Source organism: Panthera tigris, chromosome E3 (genome assembly GCF_018350195.1).
Source record: "Panthera tigris isolate Pti1 chromosome E3, P.tigris_Pti1_mat1.1, whole genome shotgun sequence".
Taxonomy (NCBI): domain Eukaryota; kingdom Metazoa; phylum Chordata; class Mammalia; order Carnivora; family Felidae; genus Panthera; species Panthera tigris.
Window position 1 is genome coordinate 18174334 of NC_056675.1, and position 17464 is coordinate 18191797.

Genomic DNA, 17464 nt, shown 5'->3' on the forward strand with positions numbered 1-17464 from the left:
TCGGTGGCGGGTCGCTTGGACCGAGAACTTTGCCAGACAAAACTTGTTTTCCTCGGGTAGTTGGAGGGTCTCGCGGCTCCTTTTCTTAGGACCAATCGTTTTTTTCAAGTTCTCGTTAGAAACCGACTGGGCGCCCGCAACCTTTGGGTGTAACGTAATCAACCTGCGACATTGCCTCCTCTCGTGGTCACAGGCCCTAGCTAGGCGACTGTGATTTCGAAAGACAGATGGAAAAGGATATCCTCGCCTGAAAACTAGGAATCCCTGGAGGCAAGTCTTGCGGCTTCCGATTGCTAAGCACATCTGGAATCAGTAAACGTGCCTCCGTCGTCCGCCATCTTTATGACCTCATCGCGTCGCTGCGACGCCATCTTCAGCGTAGCCCCTGGAAGCAACGTTCCTTTGCCGGTGTTCCCTAAGAGGGCAGCCCCTGTGGTTAAGATCCCTGGGCGCAGGGTACGCCGGGAGTTGTAGTCCCAGCGGACACAGCCTTGCGGAGTCTCCGGAAGTGGAGGCGTGAGAACCCGGGCTGAGCAGGCTCCGGGTAGCGGGACGCCCGACTACTGCTGGGGCACTGCTCCCGCGGCAGGTCATGAACGGGCCGGCGGACGGCGAAGTGGACTACAAGAAGAAGTACCGGAACCTGAAGCGGAAGCTCAAGTTCCTCATCTACGTGAGTGCTGGCGTGAGAGGTTGTGGGGGGTGAGGCCTGGAGTCTGTAGGACCTCAGTTTACCCACGTGTGAAGGGGAGTGGAGTGAGCTGTCCCCAGGTCCCGGGCGTCTTTACGGGTGGCCGTTGGCTCAGCGCCCCACCTTGCCTGTGATACAGGAACACGAGTGCTTCCAGGAGGAACTGAGGAAGGCGCAGAGGAAGTTGCTGAAGGTGTCCCGGGATAAGAGGTGGGACACGGTGGGGGTGGGGGAGTGGGGGGAAGGGGAATGCCTGCGGGTGATGTGGCTCTTGTGGATCTACATTCGGACCCTGTCCTTGGAATTAGGCCACAAATGCATGGCGCCTTCCTTGGGGCTGTTGCAAGGATCCAACGGGACGGCTGGACGGGACAGGGTTCCGGGAGAATGTTACTGAGATGGCAACCAACACTCTTGTTCTCCCCGCCTCTTCCCTTAGTTTCCTCCTAGACCGACTTCTGCAGTACGAGAACGTGGATGAAGATTCTTCTGGTGAGCAAGGTCATGAAAAATTGTTGGAGGACATGGCTCCTGGCACTTCAGCAAGCCTCCTGGGCCCCTCCTTTTAGGCTGCGGAGGCTGATAAAAACCTCCGGTGGTTCTTAAATCTATCGGTTATCCTTCACTCAAGCATTTATTGCTTTGCACAGGGGATACAGTGGAATTCGCATTCTGGTTGAGGGTGATAGGAAAGCAAAGCAGCTAGGGTCTCAGATGTGAAAGGAATAAAATCAGGGTTGTATGGTAGTGATTGGAGCAGAGCAGGGGTTGATAAGCTTTTTCTGTAAAGGACGAGGTAATAAATCGTTCAGGTTTTGCAGAGCTGTTGCAGCTACCCAGTTCTGCTGTGGTGGTGCAAAAGTAGCCAGAGGTGATCTGTAAATAAATGAGCTTGGATGTGTTTCAATAAAACTGTATTTATGGACACTGAAATTTGAATATCATGTAATTTTCACATGTCATAAATAGCATTTTTTTTATCCCTGCCCCCGACCATTTGAAAATGTAAAAGCCATTCTTAGTTTGCAGACCGTGTAAAAGCAGGTGACAGGGAGCGTCCACAGTGCTCAAGAAAAGCCTTTTTCGGGAAGTAATATTTGAGCTGAGACCGAGATAAGAAGCAGAAATCAATCTTGGAAAGATAGAAGGGAGAGATTTTCAGGTGGAAGAAATGACAAAGGCAGAGGGAAGAACGGACCAGGCTGTCTGGAGAGCAGCAGGGCTGAAGCATGTAGTGTTTCCAGACTTTGTTTTGAGCCTGGGACTCATTACATCAGACCAGGTCCCCCGTGCATACTTACTTATAAAACAATTTAATGAAACAGTGTTAAGATCATTGTATACAATTTGTTCTGTTGGTGTGTAGACTTCTTTCTTTCTTTCTTTCTTTCTTTCTTTCTTTCTTTCTTTCTTTCTTTCTTTCTTTTTAAACTTAATGCTGGTTGCAAACCAGTCAATTGACTTGATGACCCCACTAATGGATTGAGACCCACAGTTTGAAAAAGTATAAAGGTGGGCGTTTGTGGTCCCGTTCCAGGGTCCGGTCCATGTAACTCATTTGAAATACGGTCACCTCTTCCCCATGGTGCCTTTAAACACTGGTCTGGAGCAGGGGTGGGCAAGCAACAGTCAACGAGGCTGTTTGCTTTTGTAACGTTTTATTGGAACACACGCCGCCCATTTGTTTATGTATGATAGGATGGCGGATGATGCGTGAGATCAGAGAAACAGGCAGGAGCCAGCTCGTGTAGGTCAAGGCAAAACGTTTGGCTTTTTATTCTTGTTTCTCATTGTCTGTCTACTCCTTTCCTGAGATCTTCCAGTTAGTTTGCTGTTTGTGGGGGACTTCGGGACAGGAGCTATGAGAAAACCAGCAAGTTCACGGTCACAGTGGAGTGAATCTGAGGGGTGACAGCCACAGCTGTCAGCCAGCACTCCTATCCGGGAAAAGCCCACAGTCTGGTCAGGGAGACACCCACACACGACACATCTTAACACAGTGTGAGGAAAACCATGACAAGTGAGAGTAGCGAGTTGTGGGAGAGCCCGCAATTAACTGAGCCTGAAGGATTCCAGAAGGATTTTTCCCAGAGAGGTAGCATTTAATCCGTTTCCTAAAGGATCTCTCTGAGCAGGGAAATTGGGAACAGCATATGATCACAGGTCTCAGGGGTTTTTTTGTTTCTTAAGTTTATTTCGTGTGAGAGGTAGGGAGGGGCAGAGAGAGAACCCCAAGCAGGTTCCACACTGTTAGCGTAGAGCCCAATGTGGGGGCTCGAACTCACAGACTGTGAGATCATGACCCAAGCTGAAGTTGTCTGCCTAACCAACTGAGCCACACAGGTGCGCCTGTCAGTTATTTGGAAATGAACCGTGGGCCTTCGAGGTGAAGTACCGAACCGAGAGATGAATTTCTTTTTGAGAACATAGGTGGGCATGATGTGGATAGTACAGTTTGGTTGGGAGACCAGAAAGGTAGGTTGAGACCAGATTAAGAAGCACTCCGAGTGCTTGCAGGCAGTGGGGAACGTCACCAGGAAGGCCGTGATCGACTTTACCTTTAGATCATTCTGGAATTGAAGTACTCAGTGGGTGGAGGGAGAGGTGAGATTGCTTAGAGGTGATTTTGATGGTGGCCCGACCTAATAAAGGCCAGTGGTCTAAAGTGGTCAAGGAGTCAGAGATGTGGGTTCAAGTCCCAGCTCTACACTTTGCTCTCTGAGCCACAGTGGCCTCCTATGGAAAATGGATGTGATGCCCTCGTCTTCCCCCTTGGTTGGTTATGAAGACAGGGAGTAGCAGTGACCCAGAACACTCTTTCAGAGCCTGGCACACAGTTAAGTGCTTGACAGATGTGTTATGATGGAGTCCAGTCAGGAAGTCCATTGTCAAGGACGTTTCAGGAAGCTGGAGAGGCTGTGGGCCTCCCAGCATAGCGTGTATGTGCCATCTGGGGAGTCAGATTCCCTGGGCCCCTTCCATAGAGTTGAGATTGCACCTCTCTGAGGTAGACTGGAACCCCCCTCCCCCCGCTGCCCCACTGATCAGCCCTCCCCCCTCACAGACTCAGATGCCACTGCATCTTCAGATAACAGCGAGACAGAGGGAACACCCAAGTTGTCGGACACGCCAGCCCCCAAGAGGTGAGAAGAAGCCATCATTCTTCTCTGGGGGTGGAGGGTAGGGCGGGTACCTGGGCTTCCTAGCTGCTTCTGACCAGCCCCCTCCCCTGTCCTTTCTCCAGGAAGAGAAGCCCTCCACTGGGGGGTGTCCCCTCCCCCTCCAGCCTCTCCCTGCCTCCTTCAACAGGGTTTCCCCTTCAGGCCTCGGGGGCCCCCTCCCCATACCTGAGCTCGGTGAGTTGGGGTCAAGGGTGGGAAGTATAAGTGAGATGCCTGGGAAGAAGGTGGGCATCGTTTGGGCAGATGGGCCTCATGAAGGGTGAGGCCGGCCCAGCCCTGGGGGCGTCTGTCTGGGTGTGACCAGCAAGCGTTCCTTGGAGGGGTGTGAGTCGCGGCTGCCCGCTTCTCTCTGGCATAGGAATGGGGGACAGACGTGACTGAGGAGAGCAGAGCTCAGGACAAAGTCCTGCTGCTGTCCCCTCCCCTTCTGTTCTCAGGAGCCACACTCATCACCATCTCTTGTTTTTCCATTCTTCCTCCTGTTTGCGTTTCTTCCCTTCACCCCCCACCCCATCCACTCCATTTCCCATCTCCATCCCCCTGACTCCTGCCTGCAGCTGGCTTCCCCCCCCTACCCCCCATTCCCTTCCGACTACCTGGCCCTGCAGCTGCCCGAGCCCAGCCCCCTGAGGCCCAAGCGGGAGAAACGGCCCCGCCTGCCCCGGAAACTCAAGGTACCCTGATTGGGGAATGTTAGGGAGGGGCCAGGATGGCAGGAGGACAGCCAGCTGAGGGAGGCTCAAGACAGGGGCTGGGGCCGGTCCAAAAACTTCCAGGGATTGATTTAGGGCTGCTGGGGGCCCAACCCAGGGCCGGGCGCCGAGGGCCAGGTCAGAGAAGTGCTGGCCCATAGGCTTGGTGAGGAGAAAAATGAGGGGTAGGACCAGCCTTGTGGGACTCAGAGTGAAGACTCCTGGAGGCCAGTCTCGTTTTTCATAGCTGTTCTGTGATGCCAGGCAGTCCCAGGGGACAGGCAAAGTTGTGGACAGTCAAGGCTGCACCAGTTAAAAACCACGTGACCGTGAGCAGGTCTCTCTGACCCTCTAGATCTCCAGTTTTGCATCTGTAAATGAATGAGTGACGAACAAGGGTTTCTGGAGCACCAACTATGTACCAGGTGCTGTCTTAGGTGCTGCAGATGCAGTAGTAAACAAAAGAGACAAGAAATCCCTGTTCTAGCAAGAGCGGGGGAAAATAGACCCGATAAATCGGTGGCAGTGCTAAGACATGGAGCCAGGTGAAGAGCATGGGAAACTCCAGGGTAGATAGGAGCGGGTACTTAATGGGGGTCTGGTCTGGGACGGTATTCGGTCAGAGGCTTAAAAGAAAGGAGAACCAGCCATGCGGCTCTCTGGGAAAGTGTTCCAGGGAGAACAGGCAGCGCGAAGGCCCCGTGGAGGGTGGGTGTTTGGCTTGTTCAGGGACCAGGAAGGAGGTCGGTGTGGTCGGAGGCAAAGGAGGGGTAGGTGGGGGAGTGAGTAGATCAGAGAAATAACCAAGGGGCAGGATTGTGGAGAGCTTTCCGGGTATCGTAAAGATTTTACTTGTGCTGCGAATAAAGCGGGGAGCCATGGAATCTGCTCCAGTTTACGTGGTTCGCTGCTGTGTGGAGAGTGGACTGGGGAGGGGCTGGGTCAGGATGAATTGGGGAGACCTCCGGGGAGGCTCCTGCGGGGAAGCGGGTAGAGCCGCTGAGAAGTGGCTGCTGGATTGATTTCAAAGATTGAGCCATGGGAAGACCAGCACAGGCTGTGGGAGAGAGCAAAGGCAAGGGCGAGTCCAGGGTGTGGATCCCGAGCCAGGGAAGAAGTGGGCTAGCCTTTCTCTGGGACCAGGAGATCTGGGAGGAGCAGCTTTGGGAGGGAAAACGAGTTTGGTTGTGGATGCATCAAGATGTTGGCTGGAAATGCCAGCCAGACAACAGAGGAACATGAGCCTGGGGCTCGTGGGTGCGCGTTTTGAAGTCATCAGCGTGGAGGCGGGCGCGATTATTGGGTGAGAACGTGGATGGAGAACAGAAGAGGCCTGTGCACTGAGCCCCAGGAGAGATGGGGCACAGAGGACACAGTGCCCTCCCAGCTCTGAATCCAAGTGGAATTCAGACTGGGCAGGACAGCTTTCAAAGTGGGTAGACTGTAGACACAAGGCCCTGGAGCCAGGAGCAAACTGAAAGGTCGCTTTGTGGCGATTAGGAGTGTGGGTTTTGGAGTTCACATCTCAGCTGTGTCTCTTACTCCTTCGGTGACCTTGGGTCTTGAGCCTGAGAAATGGGTAGATAATGCGTGATAATGCTGGCCCTTCGATCTCCTTGGCAGGGATTTTGCTTCTTATCTGTAGGGCAGGATGGTGGAGAAAGCAGGGGTCAGCGAAGCCTGGAGCGGATGGGTAGGGGTGTGGCATGGCGGTTTGAGGCTTTCTAAAGTGCTGGGTCCTGAAGAGCTAAGTTCTGATCATACCGGCGCGAGAAGGTTGGTTGAGAGAGGGGCTGGGATCTGTTGCTGTGGTGGAGGAAGGGATAAGTCGGGGAAGGCCTCCAAGAAGAGGTCATATTTGGGCCCAGGGAAAGTGAGATTTGGAAATTTGCAGGCTGAGCAGGAGTGGAAGGAAGACGAGAGACATGGTGAGAATATTGTTTGGGCTGACGCAGGAGTGAGAAGAGAGAAGGACGTCGGAAGGAAAGACAGGGTGAGGTGGGGCCGCAGAAGGCCTGGGTATCCAGAGCCAGGATGTCCTGTTAAGGGGTGGGGGGGTCACTGAACTTTCTGGTGACTTCGTCTGAGGAGACAAGAGACAGGCACAAAGACAGGAACAGGTCAGTTAAGAGCCCTGGCCTCAGTCAGACAGAGTGGGTTTGAGTCCCAGGTCCTCCAAGCACCCACCTTGTGACATTGAGCAAATCATTTGCCCCTCTGAGCCTCGACTTTCTTCTCTGTTCAGTGGGGTTAGTGTAGGATAAAGTGAGTTAAAGAAGAGAAAACACATAGCCCAGTGCACGGTCCCTGGTAAGCTGTGGGTAAACAGGAGTGCTCTCGGTCACACAGAGGCAGCCATTGAGTAAGGCCAAGCAGGTGTGGGCTGTGGGGACGAGGGTGGGGATCCAGTGGTGGCAGCCAGAGGAAGGAGGCTTCCTCATGGAGCTGGGCCTCCTGTCTATCACTGGTCCCAGCAGACTCTTGTACCTGGAGGCACCGACCAGGAGGTAAAAGCCACCGCCACCCCAAGGACAGCAGCCTGAGGGCTGAAGGTGTGAAAGCAATCCCAGGGACACCGTAAAGACACATATAAGCGCTTCCTGCCACACCGACCTGGGGCCAGATGGGACACACTGCCCACTGGGGTCCCAGGAGCCCTGTGCCTTAAAAGTCTCCCTTTGCAAGTCTCAGATTCCTCTTCTGGCCCATGACCTCCCCTCCCTTCGAGGGTGTTCGGAGTGGTCAGAGACCGTTCATGGAAATCACCTGGCACAGAGCAGGTGCTCAGTTTGTGCCCACGGGCAAAGGGTGAGACCGCCCCCCCCGCCCCCCCCAGAGCTCTCTGTGGGGAGGGCATCCGGCGACGGTGAGGCTGGAGGGTCGGGCAGGACAGAGGCCACTTCTCAGCCTCAGAGGACAAAGCAGGACTTTTGGTAAATAGAAAAAGGCACTCCAGGTGGAGGGACCGGCCTGTTCTCAGGCACGCCTTACCACCTGTCCCAAGGGCAGCGAGGAGCCTTTCCCTTGTGTGGAGGAGTGACGTGCTCAGGTTTGTGTTTTAGAGAGCTCACTCTGGCTGCAGTGTGGAGGAAGAGCTGGCTCTGGGAGAGGCTGAAGGCAGGGAGTCCAGTTAGGAGGCTGGGACCGTAGCCCAGGTGAGCTGTGAGAGGAGGGCCTGGCCTGGGCCAGCGGCTGCGGGTATCCCAAGGAGGGGCCCATCCAAGATATAAGAGGTAGAAACCTCCCACGGTGGGGGGGGGGGGCGGGGGGGCGCGGGGCAGAACCTCGGACACCCTCCACCTAACCAGTGAGTCCCGAAGTAAGAGGAGGAGAGGAGGCCAGTGCTGGCAAAGTGGGGTCTGGGGTGCCCAGAGGCGGGCGGGCAGGCAGGTACCGGAGGCTGACTCTGACTGGCTGTGAGTGCCGACACAGGGGCAGCCAAGGTGCCTCCCTGGAGAGGGAAGGGCCAGGCCTTCCCCTCCTGGTTTCTGTAAGACCCCTCACCACCACCACCCTCATCACCACCTCCATCACCACCCCTCACCTCCAGGCACTTGCTGGTTCGAGGCTCAAGGGGCTGAGGTGGGGCAGGCCCCTGATTCCAGCATTGGCCAGCCCGGCTGTGTCCACTACCCCTTGAATGAACCTTTGCCCCCTTCCCCATCCCCCAGAACTGCCTTAGGAGGCACTGCCAGCCCCCTGGATTCCAGTGCCTCCCTGACAAGCCCACCCTGTGTTTCTTCCCCCTGCTGCAGATGGCCGTGGGACCGCCTGACTGCCCTGTGGGAGGGCCGCTGACTTTCCCAGGCCGGGGTTCTGGGGCTGGGGTGGGGGCAGCCCTGGCCCCACTGCCGCCCCCCAAGATGCCTCCCCCCACGATCCTCAGCGCCGTCCCTCGGCAGATGTTCAGCGACGCGGGCAGCGGGGACGATGCCCTGGACGGGGATGATGACCTGGTGATCGACATCCCGGAGTGATACCCCCACCCCCACCCCCGGCCAAGCCCTTGCCCCGTGCCCGATGCCAGCACACACGAGCCCCCAGCTTCCGCAGAGACGTTTATTGACGCCCAGTTGCCATGCTGCGGCCACTGACACAATCAGAAAAGGCGTAAACATGCACGAACGTCCCCTGGAAGGTGGGTCCCCATTGGGGAGGGCACAGGCCCTGCCCTCACATCCCAGCCCCACCCAGGGGACAGTTATTTAAATGAGTGGCCAGGAGCACTGCCACCTCTCCAAGAGGCAGAGACCCTGCAGTGGCCCCCCACTTAAAAGGGCAGCTGTACAGGGCTAGGTTGGTTGGTTGGTTGGTTGGTTTTTAACGAAGATTCTGTATTAAAGGAGTGGCTCTTTTTTGTTTTTCGTCCTCTTTTTTGGAAACATTCTCCTCCTCCAAACCCCCCCCCCAATCCGCCCTCCTCCCTGCGGGCCGAGGGGGACGGGGCAGCCTGGAGAGGCAGGAGAGAGGAGCGCAGCCCCCTGCAGGTGTGCACAGGATGGGTGTTTGCATATTTGCGTAGTAGCGAGTCAGGCAGGAGGAAGTTTGCATATGTGAATATAGATCTCCACGGTCCCTCACGAGAAGACAGACCCACGGTCACGCAGACTCTCACAAAATAAGACAGGTAGTGGGGGGCGGGGCTTCCACCCCGTGTAAACGTGCAACACACTCGTGCGAAGGTTGGGTACTGGACCTGGCCCCGGGGTGGGGGGGGGCCCTGTGCTGGGCAGGTGTGGTCCCGCTCAGGCCGAGGGCAGAGCCCCGGCCGCAGGGGGCAGCTCGCTGGTGAGGGTGTGCCAGCGTTCCAGGGCTGCGTCCGGCTGCTGCAGACAGTCACGCCAGTGCTTCCGGGCCTCTCCCCGAGCCCCAGGCCCCAGGGACACGCCACCTGGGAAGCAGGGAGAGGCAGGCAAAAGCAGGGTCCATCTCACTGCCGGTCTGCGCCCCCCCCACCCCCATCAGCGCCACCCAGCAGGCTTCCCTCCTCACCGATGAAGTCGTTGGATTTGCCAATGTCATAGTCCCAGACTGTGACTTCCAGGGTCTTGGTGGCCAGAGCAGAGAGCTCCATCTCGTAGAAGAAGTCCTGGGGCAGAGCAGGCCACATCTTCCCTGAGGCCCTGGCCCCTGTCCCGAGCGTCAGCCCCCCTTGATTTCTGAGCCCTGCCCCACTTACCTCGTTAAATTCTGGATTGAGAGTCTTCTTCTTCACACACGTTTTATGCTTGGATTTTTTATCCACGTCAGGCCTCAGGTACCTGCCGAGGAGGGGGTGGCAGTGGAGTGGGGCGGTTAGGGACAGGAGAGGCCCCGGGGGAGGATGGGGCAGAGGTCAGGCTCCCTGGGGAGGGAGGGGTGGGCTCACGTCTTGACGTAGGGGTCGGAGTAGCCATTGACGTCCATGGCGGCCAAGTGGGCGCAGCGCACGATGCCCACCAGCAGCCCCCGGCGCCGAGAGCTGTAGCTGAGGCTCAGCAGGATGCGCCCACGCTCTTCCAGCAGCCCGGGGCCCTGCTCTGCCTGTTCCAGCTGTGGGGCAGACGCAGGGGTCAGCCTGCATCCTCACCACCCCCCACCCAGATGCGGTCCCTGTGAGGTGCCTCACCTCCTTCAGGTAACAGGAGATGCCCCTCAGCGCTGCTGACATGGAGGAGGGTGAAGCCAGCTGAGGGGGCAGAGAGAAGGTTCTGGAAACTGGCCTCCCCAGGGCCCGCTCCCCCCACCCGGCACCCCACAGCCCCACACAGACCGGGACCTGGCGCTCAAGGCAGATGTTAAAATGTTTCTTCTGTGAAGGCTTGAGGCGGCGGAGGGGTACTCTGATCTCCCCAATGAATTCATTGTGGCTCAGCTTGTCCTCGTCACAGACGGAGATCCTGGCAGGGAACTGCAGGGTCAGGGCCCCCTGGCGTACCTGAACCTGCTCCAGTGTGAAGAGAAGGGTCCTCCGACCAAAGTCTGAGCACCTGAAGCCAGTGCTAGCTGTACCCTAAATACTCTGCGCCTCGCCTGTCTCACGGGCCGTGTGGTGAGCACCAGGCCCAGAGCTTGAGAAGGGTGCTTTGATTTGCCCTGTTCCTCCACCCCTCCCTTTCCAGCTGCCCAGGCCATCCCCGGTCCATCAGGACCTGCGCCGCCACCGTAGGAAGCCCTCAGATCTTGAGGCCCACTACCCTCCACTGCCTCCACTCAAGAGCCTGGGGACAGGATCCAACTGAATGTGCCCAGGGCATGCACTGGTGGATGTGGGTCACAGATTCAGTATGTGAGGGCTAGAAGGGCCTTGAGCAGCCTTGCGCAGCGGGACAAGGATCCCACACCTCCTCTGACGCTCCTGTCCTTTTCTGCATGGAGCCGGGGAGCCAGCCTGGGAGGGATACGGGAGCCCAGCCATGAAGCAATGGTTGCTTTTAGTTCCATGCGTCCCCTTCTGCAGCCCCCTGCACTTTCTTTTGTCCTGATGCTCTCGAGGAGCTATGTCATGTAGGGATATTTATACCCCAGCTCTGCCACTTGCTGGCCACCTATGTGACCTTGGACAAGTCACTTAAGCTCCCTCTACCTCAATTCCCACCTCTAAATGGAGATAATGAGTACCTACCTCCCACAACTATTGGGATCAAGGGAAATAAATATAAAGACGCATAGCCCAGGGCTGGGAGCACTAGTGAGCACTCAGTTATTGGGCCTAATTCTCTCCCATCTGAAAGATGGGCCAGCCTTCCTGGAGTCAGGTCTGTTCTTCCCTCCATTCTGCCTCACAGCCAACATCAGGGCGATCTCCAAAACACAACCCTGACTGTGCGCCTGCCCCAGTACAAACCTTCCCCTGGTTTCCCAATTTGCCAAGAGCGCCGATAAAGGTCTCCCAAGCCTGGGTTTTGCTGCCCTTCACTCAGGTCGGGGACTACACCCCCCACAGCTCCCTCTCCTGGGGTGATGGAGCAGGTTTCCTGTCCTGATGGATGTTAGGGAGACACAGGCAACAGCATGGTTGCTACACAGGTCTGACTTGTCAGGGGCTCTGAGGAGGGGTCTCGGTGACCAGAGAAAGCTTCCAGGAAGAGGCACAGCCTAAATTTTGAGTGGGATTTAGTCTGGCCAAGAGAGAGGAAGCGGGGAGCACCTTCCATGGAAGAGACACAACAGGCAAAGGTCAGGAGCATAGAACCTGACCACTCCGAAGACAGCAGTCCTCTGTTGGAGCAGCAGTAGGAGGAGGTATTTGGGGAACAGGAATGCCAGGGAAACCTCTGGCCTACTGCCGAAGGGGATGGGGAGCCCGTGATTGTTCTTGAGCATCTGAGAGGCACTTAATGGGAGGCAGATCAACCAAAGAAGGTGCCAATAACAGCTGTCCCAGAGGACAGCTGAGATGGAATCCTTGGTAACAGGGAGAATGGAGCGCTCACCTGAGCACCTTGTGGGTGATGTCATCATCCGTGATCCCACTGTACGTCAGATCTTCATTCCACACGGGATTCAGCGTGTTCCTCTGAGTCTTAGTTTTTAGCTTATTGGCCTGAGGTGTGGGGGCAAACGTTCTCAGGACATGTCCCCCTGACCCGTGGAGGCTGAAGGTAGGGGAAGGTTGGGGGCAGACCCACAGGCCGGGTCAGGCTAGGGGAGGAAGGAGGACGTTACCTTGCAGGCTCCAGGCAGCAGGTGCAGCTTGACGTAGGGGTCGGCCAGGCCATTGAAATCCATGGGCTTGAGGCCCTGCAGGGGAGCGGAGGGAAGAGGGCTGTAGGCTCCCAGCCCTCCCTCTCTCCTTCCCTCCCTCCCTCTGCAGAGTGGTTGTGGAGAGTCAAGAAGAAGGGTGCTGGGGGATAGGGGGAGGGGGAAGGAGAAGGGATCCAGCCCAGGGAAGGAAAGGTGGAAAGTCACCCCTCCCAGGGTGCGAGGCAAACAGGGCCAGGGCTTGGGGGGCGGGGAGAACCCACCTTGGCCCTGAGGATACTACAGTGCAGAGTGCAGGAGGCCTGGTCGTAGAGAAGGTCAAACTCCAGCATGCCCAGGGCGGCTGCAGAAGAGGGAAGAGTCAGTGTGTGAAGACAGGTGTGTGAGACCGGTGGGCAGACGGGCTGTTGCGCTGGCGGTGAAGGTGTGTGCCCGGCTGTGTCTGTCAGCCTGCGAGTGTGTGCGCGCATCTGGGTCCCTGGCTGGGCCGTGACTGGGGCTGTGTGGGTGGTTGAGTGTCTCAGCAGAAATATTGAATATTGAGCCTTGCTGAAACTGTAGCCTCCACACTGACTGCAGCCGTGGTGGGCCTGCCTCCCCCAATGCGCCCAGCAGGGCCCCCAGCCCCTTTCCACAGCCCTGAGGCGTTCCCCACCCTCCCCCCCCCCCCCCCCCCGTTAGTCCCAGGGCCCTTCAAGCCCCCAGACTCACTGGTATCATCCGAGTCGTAGCTGTCCACCTCGGCTCCCTCCTCGGGCGTGGTGGCCCCAAGGAGGGCTGCAGGGGGGGCCAGGGCCAGGGGGGCCAGACGAGCAGGGGCCTCCCTGAAATCCCTGCCCCCGCCTTCGGGTCCTGGTCCCCGGCGGGGGAAGTAGTCAGAGATCTGCCGGATGGGCCGGATGGGCCCGGGGCACACGTTGATGGCCATGTGCTCCTGGATGTTGATGGTCATGCGGTCGCCCCTGCGGCCCCTCATGCAGCACCCTTGGCTGCGGGAGGGAGGTCCAGGAGAGCATGAGCCCAAGACGGACTCCTCATACCTGCTGTCTGCTGGCTGAGGGCCAGGCGGCAACCTCCCCAGTTGGTGGGGCCCTCACCGGCCTCCCTTCCCAGGTGTCCAGGGAGAGGGTGGCCTGTGCCAGCTGGTGGGCAGGCAGGAGGCCTGGGCCCTCCAGACCCCAAGCTTTGCTCCTCAGGGGCTGGCCTGCCAGCCCTCCCCCCCACCCCATAAGTCCTGGCGCCACTTCAGCCATGCCCACATGCCTTTGGATTGTCCCTATGTCATCTTCCCAGCTCCTGCCCCTCCTCCTGGTCGGCCGTCTGCCCCCCCACCCCACCTCTGGGCTCTGCCTGCAGGGAAGCAGCCCCACAGGCCCCCTCCTCTACCTCTCTTAAGCTCTGTCCATCCCTCTGCACCAGGAGCTCCTCTGGACCGGGTGTCACCTTCCCCTCTAGGCTTTCATTGCCCACTGCCCCTTCATTCAGCCCCAGGACCTGCCTGCCGGCCTGCCTGCCTGCCTGGTACCACCCCCCAACCCTGCAGCCCAACCCCGGGACCCCTGCCTCCGATGTCTCCTCATGAGACTGGCTCTCTAAGAGGAGCCAGAAATTGCAGCCTCCGGGGAGCTAAACACCCCGTCGGCACAGAAGCTAACACACACGCTCGCTGTCACCCTCACGCCCCCCGGCGGCCCAGCCCTCTGCACCTGTGTCTCTGCCTCCAACAGGTGCCCAAGCACTGGGGGGATGGCGGGTACAGGCTGGGCGGTGGCAGCCGGCGATTCCCGGGGCGGCCAGCGAGAAGAGCGCGGAGTCCGGTGGTGAGAGCCGAGAGGGAGGGAGGGAGAGCAGGAGAAAGTGCGAGGAGGAGGGGGTGAGCGAGGTGGAGGCGAGGAAGCAGCCGGCGCAGGCGGCGGGGGGCGGGGAGGGGCGGCCGGAGGCTGGGGAGGGGGCGGGACTCTCCCGCCGCCGTCCGCCGGGCACACTTAGGGGAGCACGCCAGTGCACACACACACACACACACACACACACACACACGGGCACTCCCGCGCACACGCTGCGCCCACGTGTGCACGCTCGCACACATGCACAAACCCACCCCGGAGAACTTCGCATGCACACACTCGGAGACACACGGGCTCCCTGCGCCACCGGGAACCGGCAGCGAGAATTGCCCGGTGTTCCCCAACTCCCCGGGGACCCGGGCCTCCGCCCCCGCCCCCGCCCCCGCGCCGGGCCCGCGGCCCTCTCTGCCCTGTGTTCTCCTCGTTTCCAGGCCGGGTCTGCGGGGCCCGACCACCCGCCTGGTTGCCATGGCGACGCCCGCTCCTCCTCCCCCCTCCCCCCGAGTAGCTTCACGCCCCTCCCCCACGGAGAGCGTGTCGGGGAGGGAGTGGGTAATCAGACCCCCCCATCCCCAGACCCGTAGGGGCGGGGCTTAGAGTTCCGCAGTGACCCAGGGGTGGGCAGGGGGAGGGGATCTGATCCGCCCGCTGTCGCTGGCCTGGGATCTGGGGGTCCCCGAGCCAGGCTTGGGGAGCCTCACCGTCTGAGGGAGGAAACAGGTCCGAGCCTCTTCTCTGTGGCCATTCAGGCGTCTCTCCTTGTGGCGCACCCTAGCCTCTGAGGGCCGGGGTCCCCTTCTCAGGGATGGCATCTCCCTTGGGGATCCACCCTCCCTCACCCCACCCCCTGCCATCTCCGATTCTGTCCATCAGGCGGGAAGGGCCGTCCGGCTTCCCTCTGAATGCCCCTGAGCCTTGCAGTTCAGCTCCACACCAGCCTGCCATTTCCCACCTGAACCCTGCCATCTGCCTGTCAAACTCCAGCCTGAGATCTTTGCTCTTCTTTGCCCCGAACTCGCCATCCCCCAACCCCACCCTGCCATCCCTGCCTAAGACTGAGTCCTCAGAGTTCTCACGGTGGCCGTCAAGGCCATTCAGCCCAAGACCCTGGCTTCTCCCATCTTGTCACCTCCATGACCTTTGGCTGGCTGGCAGGAATGTTCTTGCAGTTCCTAGAACACACCTGGATCCCTGAGGTCTCTCGACCTTTGCTCACAGGACCTCCACTGCCTGGAAGACCTTCCCTTCCTTCAGGGGTCATCCTGGGTCACCTCTTCCTTGGAGCCTTTCTGGAGCATCCCCACCACACCCCCTAGCTCCCAATGTGCTATCTTAGACTCAGTTCTCACCACCCTGGTTTGTCATGCCTGTGTACAGTTCTGTCTCCCCCACCCCCCACCAGGGAATGCCATGGAGGCGGCCCCAAGCAGGCCTAGCACTCAATTGGCCTCCCTAAGTATTGTGATTTTAAAGTAAGAGAAACGTGGCTGCACAGTCATGTGAATATACTCAACAGTACTCAACCGTATGCCTGCAAATGCTTAAGATGGAAATATTGTTGGGGTGCCTGGCTGGCTCAGTTGGTAGGTCATCCAACTCTTGATCTCGGGGTCGTGAGATTGAGCCCCATGCTGCGCATGGAGTCTACTTCAAGAAAGAAAGAAAGAAAGAAAGACCGTTATGTGTATTTTTTTAATGCACGATTTTTTTTTTTTTTTAATGAGAGAAAAGCAAAGTCAAACCACACTGAGATAGCACTTAGCACCTACCAGATGACAAAACTCAAAGCATCTGTTAACACACAACGTGTGCAACGCTGTGGGTAAATGGGCACCCCCCTCTGCGGAGGCCATTCTGACGGTGGATACCAAGATGACGAATACACAGACTCTTCCACCCAGAGATTCCACTTCTAGAATTTTATCCTATAGATAAATCCTAGAATTTATCCTCATGCTGGCCCATGAGCAAAACCGTTGGAGTTCAGGATTATTAACCACAGCGCGTTTACAACAGCAAAAGACTGGAAGCACCCTAAGCGTCCACAGGCAGGGGATTCATTCAATCAGGGATGACACAATTTCATACGATGAAATAGTATGCAGCCAGGACAAAGAAAGAGGCCCCTGTGCTTGTACTTGTAGAGTCATCATGCGGTCTCAGGTTAACTTAAAGGTGCAAGGCAGCACGTACAGAATGAGGAGAAGAGAGTTCATATATGTTTGTTTATGTGTGCCTAACTTATCTCTGGAAGGCTGCCCAAGAAAGTGGTAACTACATTGACCTCTGAGATTGCTGCGAGGGAGGTTTGGGCAGGAATAGGAAAGACTTACTTTCCATCCTTTGTACCTTTTGAATTTTATACCGTGCACATATCCTGCCTATTCAGAAGAATACATTAAAATAATATGTATTTTTTTTTATTTTTTTTTATTTTTTTTTCAACGTTTTTTATTTATTTTTGGGACAGAGAGAGACAGAGCATGAACGGGGGAGGGGCAGAGAGAGAGGGAGACACAGAATCGGAAACAGGCTCCAGGCTCCGAGCCATCATCAGCCCAGAGCCTGATGCGGGGCTCGAACTCACGGACCGCGAGATCATGACCTGGCTGAAGTCGGACGCTTAACCGACTGCGCCACCCAGGCGCCCCAAAATAATATGTATTTAAAGGCAACCATCAGGCTTCCTTCAGGGATGTCCAAGATCAGAGAGGAAGTAGGACTCGGAGACCCTGTCCAGGACCAGAGCCGGCAGGTTTGGAGTGAGGCAGACCTGGGTCTGCGTGAGAGGAGGGGCAAGCTGGACAAGAAGCCAGCGGTCCTGCCTCCTCCACTGTGGCCCCTTTTCACAGCTTAGCTCAGGCCCAGAAGCCCAGCTACACAAAGCCTTATTGGAGGAACACAGGGATAAAGCTGGAGCTCAAGCCCATAGCAGGGGAAATGGCAGACAGTGCTGAGCCCCGGCATGTTCACAGGTAGAAAGGTTTTCTTCCATCCATTTAGCCAATAAATATTTATTGAACACCTACTGTATACTCTGGTGACAACTGTGACCAAGATCAATGATCTCTAGCTTCACGGCCTTGTAGGGGAGACGGACAAAGAGACACCTCCAGTGCAGTGAGATTGATGCGGTGACGGGAGACGGTCAAAAGGCCGTGGGAGTTCCCTTCCCAGGGGAACTGTTTTCTCAGCTGAGACCCGGGAGATAGGAGAAGTCGGCCGGTTCAAGTGCGAGGGCAAGCGTGTCGTAGGCACAGGCGTGTGCAAAGGGTGGCATGTGCCAAGGGAGGGAGGTCGCGGCAAGAGCTGAGGTGGGGAGTGGACAGGGCTGGGCAAGAGCTTTGCAGGTCAGGGTAAGAAGTTCATAAT

General features: G+C 57.4%; 2 protein-coding genes across 15 annotated transcripts; one reads left to right on the forward strand and one right to left on the reverse strand.

Moving 5' to 3' along the window:
* The first annotated feature begins 9 nt into the window (after nt 1–9).
* Nucleotides 10–8924, forward strand: INO80E (INO80 complex subunit E). 13 transcript variants are annotated; one of them, XM_042971457.1, is made up of 9 exons: nt 377–673; nt 831–901; nt 1131–1183; nt 3756–3834; nt 3912–4047; nt 4431–4547; nt 6460–6558; nt 7615–7720; nt 8321–8406. In XM_042971457.1, exons 1-8 carry the CDS (start codon nt 593–595, stop codon nt 7678–7680), a joined length of 702 nt encoding a protein of 233 aa, XP_042827391.1. In that variant the 5' UTR covers nt 377–592; the 3' UTR covers nt 7681–7720; nt 8321–8406. The 13 variants fall into 13 exon arrangements, with proteins under 13 accessions (XP_042827396.1, XP_042827391.1, XP_042827389.1 ...); XM_042971455.1 differs by having other exon boundaries at nt 7628–7720; XM_042971462.1 differs by lacking the exon at nt 6460–6558 and having other exon boundaries at nt 10–673; nt 3936–4047; nt 7628–7720.
* DOC2A (double C2 domain alpha) lies at nt 8908–14100 on the reverse strand. 2 transcript variants are annotated; one of them, XM_042971449.1, is made up of 11 exons: nt 13955–14100; nt 12960–13237; nt 12512–12591; nt 12213–12287; nt 11981–12090; nt 10318–10444; nt 10174–10233; nt 9934–10097; nt 9745–9826; nt 9558–9654; nt 8908–9456 (listed from the first exon to the last, which is right to left on the reverse strand). In XM_042971449.1, exons 2-11 carry the CDS (start codon nt 13222–13224, stop codon nt 9311–9313), a joined length of 1206 nt encoding a protein of 401 aa, XP_042827383.1. In that variant the 5' UTR covers nt 13225–13237; nt 13955–14100; the 3' UTR covers nt 8908–9310. The 2 variants fall into 2 exon arrangements, with proteins under 2 accessions (XP_042827383.1, XP_042827382.1); XM_042971448.1 differs by having other exon boundaries at nt 9558–9826.
* Between the last annotated feature and the right edge of the window lie 3364 nt (nt 14101–17464).